At 38.4% G+C, this 13,177-nt stretch overlaps 1 protein-coding gene across 1 annotated transcript in view; it reads left to right on the top strand.

The window, feature by feature from the left end:
• LOC113684852 (cadherin EGF LAG seven-pass G-type receptor 1-like) overlaps nt 1-13,177 on the top strand; it is a 43,353-nt gene that overhangs the window by 13,076 nt on the left and 17,100 nt on the right. Inside the window, exons 7-21 of the mRNA XM_089206056.1 lie at nt 1-173; nt 872-1,153; nt 2,639-2,787; nt 3,349-3,588; nt 4,248-4,299; nt 5,107-5,201; nt 5,945-6,154; nt 7,774-7,842; nt 8,625-8,778; nt 9,284-9,430; nt 9,911-9,995; nt 10,875-10,986; nt 11,142-11,188; nt 11,525-11,648; nt 12,787-12,890. The exon at nt 1-173 is cut by the window's left edge and continues 92 nt beyond it. Of these exons, the coding sequence (XP_089062182.1) occupies nt 1-173; nt 872-1,153; nt 2,639-2,787; nt 3,349-3,588; nt 4,248-4,299; nt 5,107-5,201; nt 5,945-6,154; nt 7,774-7,842; nt 8,625-8,778; nt 9,284-9,430; nt 9,911-9,995; nt 10,875-10,986; nt 11,142-11,188; nt 11,525-11,648; nt 12,787-12,890 (2,043 nt within the window). The remainder of the gene's footprint in view (nt 174-871; nt 1,154-2,638; nt 2,788-3,348; nt 3,589-4,247; nt 4,300-5,106; nt 5,202-5,944; nt 6,155-7,773; nt 7,843-8,624; nt 8,779-9,283; nt 9,431-9,910; nt 9,996-10,874; nt 10,987-11,141; nt 11,189-11,524; nt 11,649-12,786; nt 12,891-13,177) is intronic.

Raw genomic sequence — 13,177 nt, forward strand, 5'->3', positions numbered from 1 at the left:
CGAGATCCTCTGGACAGATTCTTCCCTTAACATAACAATGGACTACATCTACAAAGTTTCTGCAGATGCATCCAGTGGAAAAGACCTTGGAGTTGCCAGACAGTTTTTCATGGGAGCGAGGAAGAATTCTACCAAGTCTGCAGTGTATGGTGGATTTAGAGGCTGTATACAAGGTATGCTTTTCTAAGCAAATTCCTCTAGTTAAACTGTTAGGCTTATGTTTCTGTAGCCTGTTCTAGGTATTAAATTAGTAGCAATGCACTGATTTCCCTAAGCTTGGAGGAAAAGATAGTTGTTTATGAGTGTAGGTAATAACATGATTTCGAGTGCAATTTGGTGTTAATACGCTCGAGTAAATTTTTCAGTACCACAAGATTGCACGAGCTGTAGGGCGAGTAAAGTTTGTAGTCTTTGAAAAATTTATAAGTGCTTATTACACCAAATTGCAAGATAAATCGTATTATTACTTGTTAGTAATTTACATGAAGAAACATCACAGAAAGGCAAGACAGACTAAACGTTAGGTTTGGAGCGTTTGTGTGAGTGCGTATGTGCGTGCACACGTGCGTGGACGTGTGCGAGCAGGTGCGTACAAGCGCGTGCATGTGTGTTCGTGCGTGCTTGTTTATGTAGTAAGCGTTGGAACTGTGCTTTTGGAGTGAGCATGGTAATAGTGGATGTATGAATATTAGGCCATTTCCGACCCCTTTTTCGTGAAAATAGCTTCGTTTGCAAAATAATTTCTTTTCCTATGAGAAGTATCGTATCTGAGCTCGTTTTAAAACAGAGGCTATGGGCCTTTCGGAAATGGTCCAACTCGGTTACCCGTTTATACGAGGAGACACTAACCTCTCTCTTTCCATATTTGTAGGGGTTTTTGTCGGAAGCACTGAGATCAACATGAACTCTGGAGTCAATCACAAAACAACATCTGTTTGTGAAGAGAAAATGGGAAGCCACTGCTCATCGAACCCTTGTCCAGACTACAGCACGTGCCAAGAGGAATTCGACTCCTACAAATGCATATGTCCCGTAGGTTACGTTGGTAAACACTGCCTGCGCGTATGTTCTCTTAAGCCATGCCGACATGGCAAATGTGAAAGTACAAACCATGGAAAGGGATTCCGATGTGTTTGTCCTCAACAATACACTGGTAAGTGGAATTTTTTTTCATTTTTTATCTTTTTTTTTTTTTCATTTAAAATCATTCCCTATTGGACACATTTTTTTTTGCAATTTGTGGGTACCATTTTAATCCATACAAAGTTGTTAAAATGAAATAAATAAGTAAATAAATGGAGAATAATACATGGGCGCGCGTAGATATGGAATTTCCCTTCGAGAGTTTAACTCGATAGCTCACAAGTGAGATGTGGAGTTGAATACGAGAAGAGAAATTTCATATCTACAAGTAACTAGGTATTATTTTGTTTATCATGTAAACACAGTAGCCTTTTACTGACAAGAAAAGTCGACTCTATTAATGAATTAAAATAAAAGGATCGACAATCCCCGAATACAAATCGTAAAGTCCGTTGGCGCACTCAAGATGAGAACATGCGTTGAAGCACTACAAAAACAAACAATGGGCCTAATTTTCCATGTACAAAATTTTTAGTTATTGAATTGGTCCTTACCGACAGAAGAAATCATTCAGGTACCCGACCAAAATCGGCCTGTGGCAAATCTTCCAGTGGTCGATTTTCGTTTTCAGCCGCGAGAAATGCCATTACCAAAACCACTAAATACGTAACTTTCGGTTTTTCTTTTCGTTTTTTTTTGGTTTTCTTCCCTTTCTAGGAAAGTTTGAACGTCACTTTCTGTAAGCGTCGATACGAATATTTCGGTTTTTAAGCAGAAATAATCCGAAAATATTCTGACAAACGACCTTGGATTGAGAATGGTGAAGGCTTTGCCGTTCATTCATCAACCAGACCGAGTGGCGCGAAAGGCGTGTGACGTGTCAGCAGCTGATTGGCGATATCAAACACACGTGAAAAAATATCGTATTTTTTCACGTGTGTTGTTACAGCTTTTCTCAGGGCTGGAAATCCCTTTATAAAATAATTCAAATAGTACTCTGATTGGCCATAAAACCATTTTACATGAGCGTATGTAAACATGGTTTTCGTTCCTCTTTCATTAGTTATTTCATAAAAGAAATATAAAACGGTTTCCTACGCTTATCTCGTCTTCTCCCAACCTCCCGCGTGTTTACATCAGGGTATGTAAACACAGAAACCATTTTACTTTTCTTCAGTATAACACCGTAGTTTGTATGATAAATACATATACAGCACCCTTTTACTCTTGACGCGAGAGCACCGTTTCGAACGCAAGAACAAAAAAAAAAACAGAAACAAAAACCTCAGTGCAAAACTGAAAAACAAGATGCGAAAACAAAATGAAAGCAAAGAAGAAAACGAAAACTAAATAAGAGGAACACATAGATATCGTGCTGCTCTAGCAATTTCGCAGTTAGGTTAGCTGAATGATTTGCGGGCGAGTTGGTACTGGTGATTAGGCGCGAACTTGCAGTGGGGCGAATTCACCAGTTACCGATATGCAACGCAAATCTCATTGTTGAACTTAAGATTCACTTAAATTTCAAGTTTTAATGGTTTGTATAATTTCTTAGGGGAATTTTGTGAAGTCCGCATGGAGATACCCTGTCGAGATAAGTACTTTGGTGCTTCAAGTATAGGCGTCTGTGGTCCGTGTAAATGTGAAGTGGGGATGAATTTGAGTCCAGTTTGTAACAAGTCTACAGGAGAGTGCTATTGTAATGTAAGTACCACATGGAGGAAGCTTATCAGTTGAACTTTATTTAAACCGTGGAAAGTTTCGAGAGTCTAAACCAGGGGAAAAATCAGAGCAGTTTCTGTTTTTCTATATGAAGTCAGGAGAACGAGGGAAAAATCAATGGGAGAAAAAGCGATAATGCAGAAAACAAATGAACAAATGAAGAAAAAACTCCTTAATCTACCATTGTGGACTTAGGCGGGAAAGGAGAATTGTTTGCAGTCTGGGGGGACATAAAGTTTTTTGTGAGTGTGCTTTTACATTTCGTCGAAAAGAACAGGTTTTTATACCGATTTGTTTGCGATTTGCATCATTCTTTATTTGATTGGTATAGGTAACAGGGCTGAAAAGTGCATTGTATGGGCGATGTGTCTGAAAGAAAGCCACTGAATGGTTCCCATGTGGTCTTGCAATTTTCGTCGCCTGTAAACCGCGCCTACTGCTCCAGAATTCAGTTCTGAATCTAATGTGTCTTTCATTTACTTGTTACGCAACCGGAAATCAATGTTTTTTTTTAAAATTTTTACCCGTTTTGTTTTTGTCCAGGCAAAGCACTATCGAAAGATTGTAAGCTACACATTCTCGGGTGCCCCTGTGTTTAGTGATGGCTGTTTTAGATGTGACTGTGAAGAGATTGGTAGTACTGGTGATCAGTGTGCTACAGAGAATGGCCAGTGCCCTTGTCTTAAAGGCCGAAGGGGAGGGAAGAATGTGGTCGGAAGGCGTTGTAATCAGTGCGAAGACAAACAGGGTCAGATTGTGAGCGGTAGAGGCTGTGTGGGTAAGTGAGATTTCCCGTAACTTGAACGCGTTGCAAACGCGGTGAAAATGCGTTTGTATGCGTATTCAATGCGTTTGAAATGGGTTACGTTGTGCGTGTAAGGTGTCAACAGTGCCGATGAAACACGTCTCATCCCGTTCAAAACGCGTCTATATTGCAGGTGAAATGCGTTTGCATGCGTTTAAAACAGGCGCTTAGACATGCATTAACTCCGCTGCAGAGAAACAGTCTTTTTCAGTCTTGTCAAATAAGGAAGGATCCCCATTTTTCTAATTTCCTTCTTGGAAAAGGGAATTGGTTGAATTGTCGGAAGGTCGTGTGTTTGGTAACATTTCTTTCATGAGAAAGGAAAGTTGATTTTAATTCCTCTTTTCGAGAGTTTCTAGAAACAGTTTGCACGAGAAATCGTGAGTCTTCTGTACACATAACTAACAATGATTTGTACTTGTTAAATTATTATTGTTAGTATTATTATTATTATTATTATTATTATTACTATTATTATCATTATTATATTATTTCACCACATTAAAGGAAGATATCTCGAACAGCACTCGTCATGTTACCTCTTTTTATTTATTTATCTATGTGTTATTTGTTTACTAAAACCGGGAAATGAGGAACTCTAGAATTAATTTTATTTGTTTGTATTTAATAGTTATAAAAAGCCGCGTTTGGGACAACAGCAAAAGAAAAATGCCCATTTGGATCATCGGGTTTGTGTTTTCGATGTTTTTTAATTTTGTGGATGAAATGTTGTTTAAGAAGGTAATTATTTATATCATGTTATATCTATGTTAAACCGTACAATTTCTAGTTTTAGTTTTTCTCGTAGTAAGTCGTTTTGCCGATTAGTCATTATTTTATATATGTATTTCTACTGGTTTGAAGGCCGTAAGTTAGATAGATCATTGGGTTAATTACGTCAACTTCGTTAAATAAAGAATATTGTATTTTATTGTATTGTAAACTCAAGTACGTGAACGAAAGTCGTCGAGCGCTTCTTTGATGTGTTACTAAACAAGGCATTTACCACTGTTAAGTCAGTGAATAAAACCAAGTTACGTGATATTCACGAACTTTTGAGCAGTAGCTCATTAGTATTGCGTTTCTTCGCCCGCGGGAAAGTATGAGGCCGTAAACGACGCAAGAAGGAGAGAGGTGTGCAACGAGTTTTACGCTGAAAATAACATTATTAGTGCCAGACTTCCGGCAAACCTCTTCCCGACGCGTCTCAAATTGTCCCGCCGGTGGAAAAACGCTCGTCCTGCAGCGCTGATCATGAAGGCGTGATCGAAAGCTAGGTTTTCATGTGAGAAGCTAGATTTGGAGTCTGTGCTTAAAACACGAGTGTGGGTGATGATTTAGGTGAGAGTAACATAGCAGCACAAGCCTGCAGTAATGTTTAATGTCCTGCACAACTTGTGTAGTTTTAACTCCCAAGTTCGCGGATTCAACCACAATTTGAGATCACTAGAGAGAAGGTTTGTGATTAATGCTTTTCTTTCGTTCTTCCTTATTAGGAACAGCAACTCGGTTTTGTCACAAGGATGATGGCTGGCAGAAACCAAGTCTACTTAATTGTGTGTCCAACTCATTCTTTGTTTTGCAGCAGAAGGTGAGAGCTTATGAAATATAATAATTTACCTCAGTGTCGGTGAAAGTGACTTTTATCTACCATAATAATTTACCTCAGTGTCGGTGAAAGTGACTTTTATCTACCTTCACTTCGGTGAATAACTGCTAACTATAGTCTGTAATCCTGCCCTTCCCGACACGAAGTAGTTGTTCTCCCTTGTTTGTGTGATACATGTTTATCGCTTTGTTTATTAATTTTTTACTTTGCTTTTTTTGAATGAGTCGCAAGCTAGAATTATGTGATAAATTGTTCCTTGAAATGTTCAAGAAAGGTCGTTCTTTCTTAAGATGGAAAGTTATCAACCACTGTCTGCTAGACACCCCCGCTCCCATCAAACGCTGTGAAACAACATGCATCCTTTAATACATCATATCAGATCATGGAGATATCTCCGTTCTTCCCCCCGCCCTCAATCAATTGACCAACATGTCTTCACAGACAGATGGCAATTCAGCTGGTTTCTTTTGTGTAGAGGGTTTAAGTTTCTAAACAAACTCTTCTGCTATGTCGGTGGAAGAGTATGACGGTAATATCAACTGAGTTGATAACGTAAACTGGCCACCGTAAAGAGTTTTAAAGCTGACGTTTCGAGCGTTAGCCCTTCGTCAGAGCGATTGGCGAAGGGCTAACGCTCGAAACATCAGCCTTAAAACTCCTTACGATGGCCAATTTACGTTATCAAGTCACTTGATAATACTAACTTACCCTTGTGTCTTTTGTAGTTAGAAAACTTGACGTCTGGTAACGTTGACTGGAAGCCAGATTTCGCCCTTGGTATAGGACAGCAGTTAGATCTTGCCATCACGTTATCCCCTCAACTGTACGCCAGAGACATAGAAATCGCACTGACGATTATTACCACTCTGTTTGGATATGAGAGTCAACAAAACTCCAGCACGCTTGTTTCAGCCAAGACCAAGGAGTTTGCGAAGGTGCGAAAGTTAGAGAAGTTTATTGCAGAAACCGCATAATTTCCATCTCAGCCATTTAAAGTAAAGATATAGTACTTACCGCAGTTTGAGCATTCAAGGGGATTGTATTCTTTGGGTAGTTGTCTTAAAATGAGCATAACCTTTGACGCCGCCGACTTCAGCTCATTTGGCGGGAATAGAAACGGTCGCACAGGGCGTGAAATTAATTTTCTTTTCTGATAGCCACTTGGCTCCTAAATTTTTCAAAGTGGTAGCCAATTCAAAAAAAGTTGGTCGCCATTTTTAAAGACAAACAAAACCTTTTTTTACGCTGTCAGCGTTCTAGATAGACCCTCCAAAATTAAGTTAGGGAAAGATCTTTAACACGTTACAAAGTGGACACTAGGATGGATGATATACAACGTTCAAGCTCACCTAAATCCAAGATGACGTCCAGTTATCGATCGAGATGCATGTGCTGCGTTTTGGAAACAAACTTAACGAGAAAGTTTGCCACGGATTTATCTTTGCAAATCTTTTTAATTCCCTATACATCTAGGTAAGGTTATGATAGAGCATTCTAGTCGCCAATTTGACGACTAATTTTCAGGATTTGGTCGCCAAAGTGAAAAATTTAGTAGCATTGGCGCCTGTATTGGGCGCAATTTCACGCCCTGTCGCACCTCAAGCAACGATCCCATCATGCCTAGCTCTTAACTCTTTGACTCCTAAGAATGACTAGCAACTAATTTCTCCCTACGATATCATCCCTGAATCAAATATTACGGTCACGAGAATGAAGGAATTGATCACCAGTTAAGGAAGCTCTTGATAGTTTAACAAATTCTCCTTGTCAGGACCTTTGGAAAGGTAAAGAGGACAGTATAGAGATTATGTAGACTGATCTTAGGGTGCATGGGGTTAACTGTTCAAACATTGCCTGAATTTTTGCCACTTTCAAAGGTAGATCTCCTCGCGTGAGGAAGACCTGTTGAATCGGAAAACGCGTTCACTGCCTTATCTGTGTAAAAAAAATTTGGTGGCCAAGTTAATAGTTGTATGTTGTCTAAATTTCCCATTTCTTGCCAAGTCACAAGAAACCCACAGTCAAGAAGTGAAATTGTGACTAAGAGAACTGTTTCGAAATGATGATGTGACACAACGTACAAATTTTTTAGGACGGGAAAATCCACTTTTAATTTAAATATGCGGTAGATGCGGTAGATGCAGCTGCAAATGTGCAAATGAAATTCACTGGTCAGTTTTTTCATTCTGAAGAGTGACTAGCATCTAATTTCTCCTTACAATATCATGCCTGATTGACACACTAAGGTCATGAGAATATCGGAAATGATCAACAACTACAGAAGCTCTGGATCGTTAAACCAATTCTCCTTGTCAGCACCTTAGGAAATGTATAGAGAACAGTGTGGAGAAAATGCATGCTGATGTTAGGGTGTAAAGGGTTAAAGAAAGTTTTGCTAGAAAACGCAACCAAGAGAGTAGTTTACGGATCAAAACCGACTTTTCGATCCGGAATCCCTCGCGCTTACAATTTCTGCTTCTCTCTTCTTTTCTGCTTACAATTTCTGCTTCTCTCAAGAACAACAACTCAAGTAATTATTTGATATGATCCACAGGTCCTTCTTCAGTCAGCCAGTACGCTGTTTAGCTCCGATAACAAAGATGTGTGGGACGTCGTTCAACGGGTAATAATTATTGCATCAGTATCTGAGCAAGTCTGTACCTACCCCTCCCCCTAACCCAAGAACAGTCAACTAATAACAAGTTCGTGTTATTGTTGGGTTAAGGGAAGGGTAGGTGCGCAGTTGCGCAGGTCCTGACATTGATCCGAATTATTTTTGCTGTTATTTTCTTTTTTCTTTTTTCAAGTAATCCACGGTCGATTTGTCGCTGGTTTTTATTTCATTATGCTCTCCAATTGGCCTGTGAAACTCGTGCCCTTTCAGCCATTCGCATTACTGGAAACAGAAGCCAATAGCGAGTTTTTAACCGTGATCATCATACTTGTTCGGAAAGCGAGCTTTTACTAAGATATTTTCAGATGTCTGTGGTCATTCGCTGTAATCTTTGGTCTTAATTTTTTACGCTTCGGCTCCGGTTTTCAAAAATGTTATCAACGTTAGTTCTGTTGACTTGCATAAACCATTGTCATGCACAATCCGTCGCATACGCGGGCAGACGTTTGCTACCAAGACGCAAGTATCAATGGTCGATCGTGACAGTGTATCACAAAGGACACATAATTACTCTGTAAATTCTTTTGAATATTGCTCCTAGAAACACATGGCCATTGGATTGTGACCTTGTTTATACCGGCACTAGCTCGAAGGCACTGGCAGTGAGGTCAAGAGTTTTGTAAGGCGATTTTTGGGAGCAGTAGATATTTTTATGTACACTTACCCTACTATTATCTTCCGTTGGCCGTGTAAGCCTCTTATCTTGACTGCTGTTTCTTTCAATTTGACAGCACTCCGCAGGGACAGCGGCTTTGTTAAAACAGATGGAAAACTTCAGCGGAAACTTAGCCAGAAGTCTACCGTACTTAAAACGAGACTCGCGCAGATACAGGCGCTCTACCGACAGCATTTTGCCACCTTACACGATTATTACTCCCAATATTGGTAAGAATTATATTTTGTTGAGTTTGCTGTGTGTAACAGGGCTGTGTCGCATTTTGAGGTAATTTTAATACCTACTTGTCGGGGAATTCCTCCGCTCTGTCTCATAAGTGATTGAAATGTTGCAAACAATATCACTGCATTTTTTGGAATTTGAAATTATGAAAGACAGATGATGTCAATAGAGATTTCTGATCAGTTTGGGGATTTTACTTGTGGTGTTTGGGTTAAGAAGCGCACGGTAGCTATTATCAGAGATTTATGAAATATTACTAAACGGCATTCAACGCGTTCTAGAGATCTTGATCCTGAACATGCGCACGAATGATACTTTCCTGTCTTATTTATGTGGAAATCGTAGTAGCCTATATTTTAGAATACCGTAACTTCGCCCTTTTTATGAGTTTTCCGCAAACTATAGAAACTATTTTGATTCACCTAGAGGACGGTTTCGTTGTAAGCAAACGATTGCTTTCACTTGCTAATATCCACGCCATGTTCTTCATAGTTATGGAGCTTCATCCAGTGTATGTCAAAGGATTCTCTGGATTATCGTACCCCGCGAGAACAGACGTTTACAGCGACTCTCCTTATAAAATTTGGCGTAATATCTCCAATAGAATTTACCTTCCTAAACCTTTCTTTCGTGGAACAGGTAAGTCTTGAATTTGACGTAACTTGCATATCAAGTACCTGGGTTTATACTTTAGTACGATTTTGCGGGATCACCACAAGTCGAAAATTTGCCTTATAAAAGGTACGTTTAAATATCAAATGAGGCGCTAAAAATTGTGCCGAAGGATATTCTTATTTTGTAAGTACTATTTTACATAGTAATAACCCTTTTCTTGGTAAAGGGCCTCCCTAAAACTAAAGAAGGGGGTCCGCCAGGCCTTCTTTGGGTAGTTTCTAGAATAAACCCTAGCACAGCAAAATCAGTGCGCGTTTGGATTCCGCGCGCGCACGCGAGGAAAAAAAGGACACCTGGGAGAGCTGGCAAACAACAACAAAGAGAGGCGGATTTGAACAATTTTTAAGATTGCTGTAATTTTTTTTTTTTGCAATGATTATTGTAATGTTGTGAGTGACAGCTCTTTTAGAGAACTAAATATTTTTTTATTTAATTTTGTTTTAGACGTGGAAGACAACATAGGAGTTGGCTTCATGATTATCAGAAATATCGGCGATTTATTACCCAAGGCGTTTGACGCGAAGATCCGGTATGTTACATGCACTAAATGCATTGAAAGTACGTTTGGATAGAATTTTTAAACAATTTTGGTTTTTCCCCCTAGTATTTAGAGGAGACTGTTTCGTGGTTAGACTACGAGCAGTCCCTGCTTTTCAGCGAAGTCTGTCGCACGAGTCAAAAGAGATTGTGAAAAGAAAAAGAAAAAATTGATGCATTGAATTTTGGGTGTGAAGGGCGATAACGTCATCTTTTTTCCCCACTGAATTTATTTTAATCGTGCGACGGAATGCACCGAGAAGAAGGGACTGCTGGTTGTGTATATTGTGGTTTGATTTAGAAATGGAATATGTTCCAGAAATAATTAAAAGCAGTTTACGATTTGCTATAACTGCTTTTGCTTGTCTTCTTCTTATTTTTGATAAAACTCATATATTAATTTATTTTAAGCGAACCACGTTGTAGTTTGTGAGAGTAATAAGCATAAATGATTTCCAAGTTGGACATCTGCAGTTCCTGTTAACCCTTTAACTCCCACGAGTGACGAGGGCAGAATTTCTCCTTACAATATCAATACAATATCAATACAATATCAATACAATATCAATACAATATCAATACAATATCAATACAATATCAATACAATATCAATACAATATCAATACAATATCAATACAATATCAATACAATATCAATACAATATCAAGGAGACAAGTGATGAGAATAGAGAAAAATATAAATTAAGGGATTTTTAGTTGATCCAATACCAAATTCTCCGAACTAACATCATACGAATTGTATGACAGACAGTAAGGAGAATTACTAATGAGATCTTGGAGGTAAAAGGTCAATCTTCTTCTGGATGAGGATTTTTAAAATATATTCAAGGTCTTTTTTTTTTCTTTTCCAGTGACTCGAAGTACAACGTTGAAGTCAGCTCTGATGTCATCTCTGTCAAGTTACCTGAGATGGAAATGGCTCCCTTAACATATCCTGTCCGCATTGCCTTTGCCAACAGACTTGTAAGTTGTTTTTCGTTACTAATTTTAGTTAGGATTTGTTTAAGAAACTAACCCAAGAATGTTTAAGTTGTCTTCTCTTAAATAATCCTGGTTTACCACGAGATCAATTCAACTGCTGTCATGTTGGTTTATTTGTCATCTTTCCTTTTTGTTAGGTGAATCGATCGTCTTACATTTGTGTGCACTGGAATTATTCAGTACCGTGAGTATAATAATGAATAGCTTTAATTTTATGTTGTTGCATACTCTCGAATTTACCATAGAGACACTTGTCTAGTCGCGCCGCTTTCGCGCCTGTGTACTCATTTTCGTTCCGAGTTGTCGTCAGCGGGAGAACATGGTAACCTAGCAACCGCCAATCGGAGACACTACAAGAGTTGCACGTCGTCGTTATGGCAAAAACCGCTATAAAATATACTATAATCGAATATGATATGTACAGGTACTTTTGGTTGACGTCTGTAATGAAAACAGTTATTCCCGAACCAGAAGACCCGTCGTGATTGCTAAGCCTGCCTATTGTTTTTCGTTACCATAGAGACACGCGTGGTGGTGGTTGGTCACGTTACGGGTGTAAATCAGTGAAGTCCAATAGAACTCACACAGTTTGCTCTTGCACTCACCTAACGGCTTTTGCAGTCCTGTCAGACTTAAATCTTCAGGTGAGGTTGATGATTGTGAAGCTGTTACAACAAAAAGCAACAACAACAACAACAACTTTACTACCTTGTTTGCAGAAGACGTACATTTACAATTACGATGGTTACCAGAACAGCTAAAAATCTAATCTGGTCGAGTGCCAAGATATATATTTAGATTTGAGTTGTTGGTAGTAAAGTGTAAATAAGAAAGGAAAGAGAAAGAGCTGCAAGATAAAAATATAAAACCCTTTAACTCCCAGAAGTGATAAATATGTAACTTCTCCCTATAATATCCATACATTATCCAAGAATCAGGTAACGAGAATACCTCAACTGATCATGGAGTAGTTGTTATCTTGATCTAACACCAATTCTCGTAAATTATTTAGAGGAAAACCTTATCAGCCAGAGGGGAGAATTAACAATAAGATCCTGGGAGTCAACTTAAGGGTTAACTTAAAGATAAAGAAATGAAAATATATTAATAAGTACCAGATAGAAAGCTTTGAAGGATATATTTCTCCCATGGATTATTAGTTAACCCTTTAACTCCCAGATTAAGTTTGTAATTCTCCTTACAGTCAACAATACAATTCTTATAATGTTAGTTCAGAGAATTTAGTATTGGATCAACTAATAATCCCCAAAATGATCTTTTTCTTTATTCTCATCACTTATCTGGTTGATATTTTATTGATATTGTAAGGAGAAATTCTGTCTTGGTCACTCATGGGAATTAAAGGGTTAATTTATTTTTAGGTCTGTATGAGGGTCAGTTTCACTTTTTCCTTTAGAGGAGGTTGTTTTCAGTTTCCAAACTATTGCAACGAGAAAGTGAATGTAAAATTGTTAATAATTAGTTTGAACAAAATTATTATAAATGGTAGATCTATCAGAGTCTAAATCTAGTTTTATTGAGAATACACTTTGGAAAAAAATGATCCAAATGATCCAAATGATCCAGGGGGAAGATTGAAATGAAATTAGTTCATAAATTGAGAATCGTGAAAGAAAACTAATTCAATTTGTTTTGTTGTTGTTGTTGTTGTTGTTGTTGTTGTTGTTGATGATGTTGTTGTTGATTTTTTTTTTTTTGAGAGAAGAGGCGTGTTGTTTCAGTGTCACAAATAATTTTCTCTTTTTTTTGATTTTTTAATAGTATCCCGAGCAAGCAGCCTTTGCCATGCGTTTGGTGACGTACATTGGTATATCGGTGTCCCTGGTTCTCTTACTGACAGCTTTTATACTATTCTTGTGTCTAAGGTAATTTTTATTTGATTTTCGTCATTTTACTTACCTGACCTTCTCACAACGGTCGCAAGAAATTGTGGGAAATATTCCATATCGTCATATCATGATGTCTTCTCCCATGGGCTCTTCTAATACAAATTTGAACAATACAATATTGAGCCCACGCACTTCTCGTAAGCGTGGATAGCGGAGCTCTTGGTGTTGTGGTGTGGTGTTGTTTTCCAAAAATTCTCAAATTGGGAGCACCTGCAAAATTCCTGCAAAATGTTGTAGGGCATATTCCTATAGAGGATGCGCTG

This window comes from Pocillopora damicornis, chromosome 5, assembly GCF_964200805.1.
Source record: "Pocillopora damicornis chromosome 5, jaPocDami1.2, whole genome shotgun sequence".
In the NCBI taxonomy this organism is placed as follows: domain Eukaryota; kingdom Metazoa; phylum Cnidaria; class Anthozoa; order Scleractinia; family Pocilloporidae; genus Pocillopora; species Pocillopora damicornis.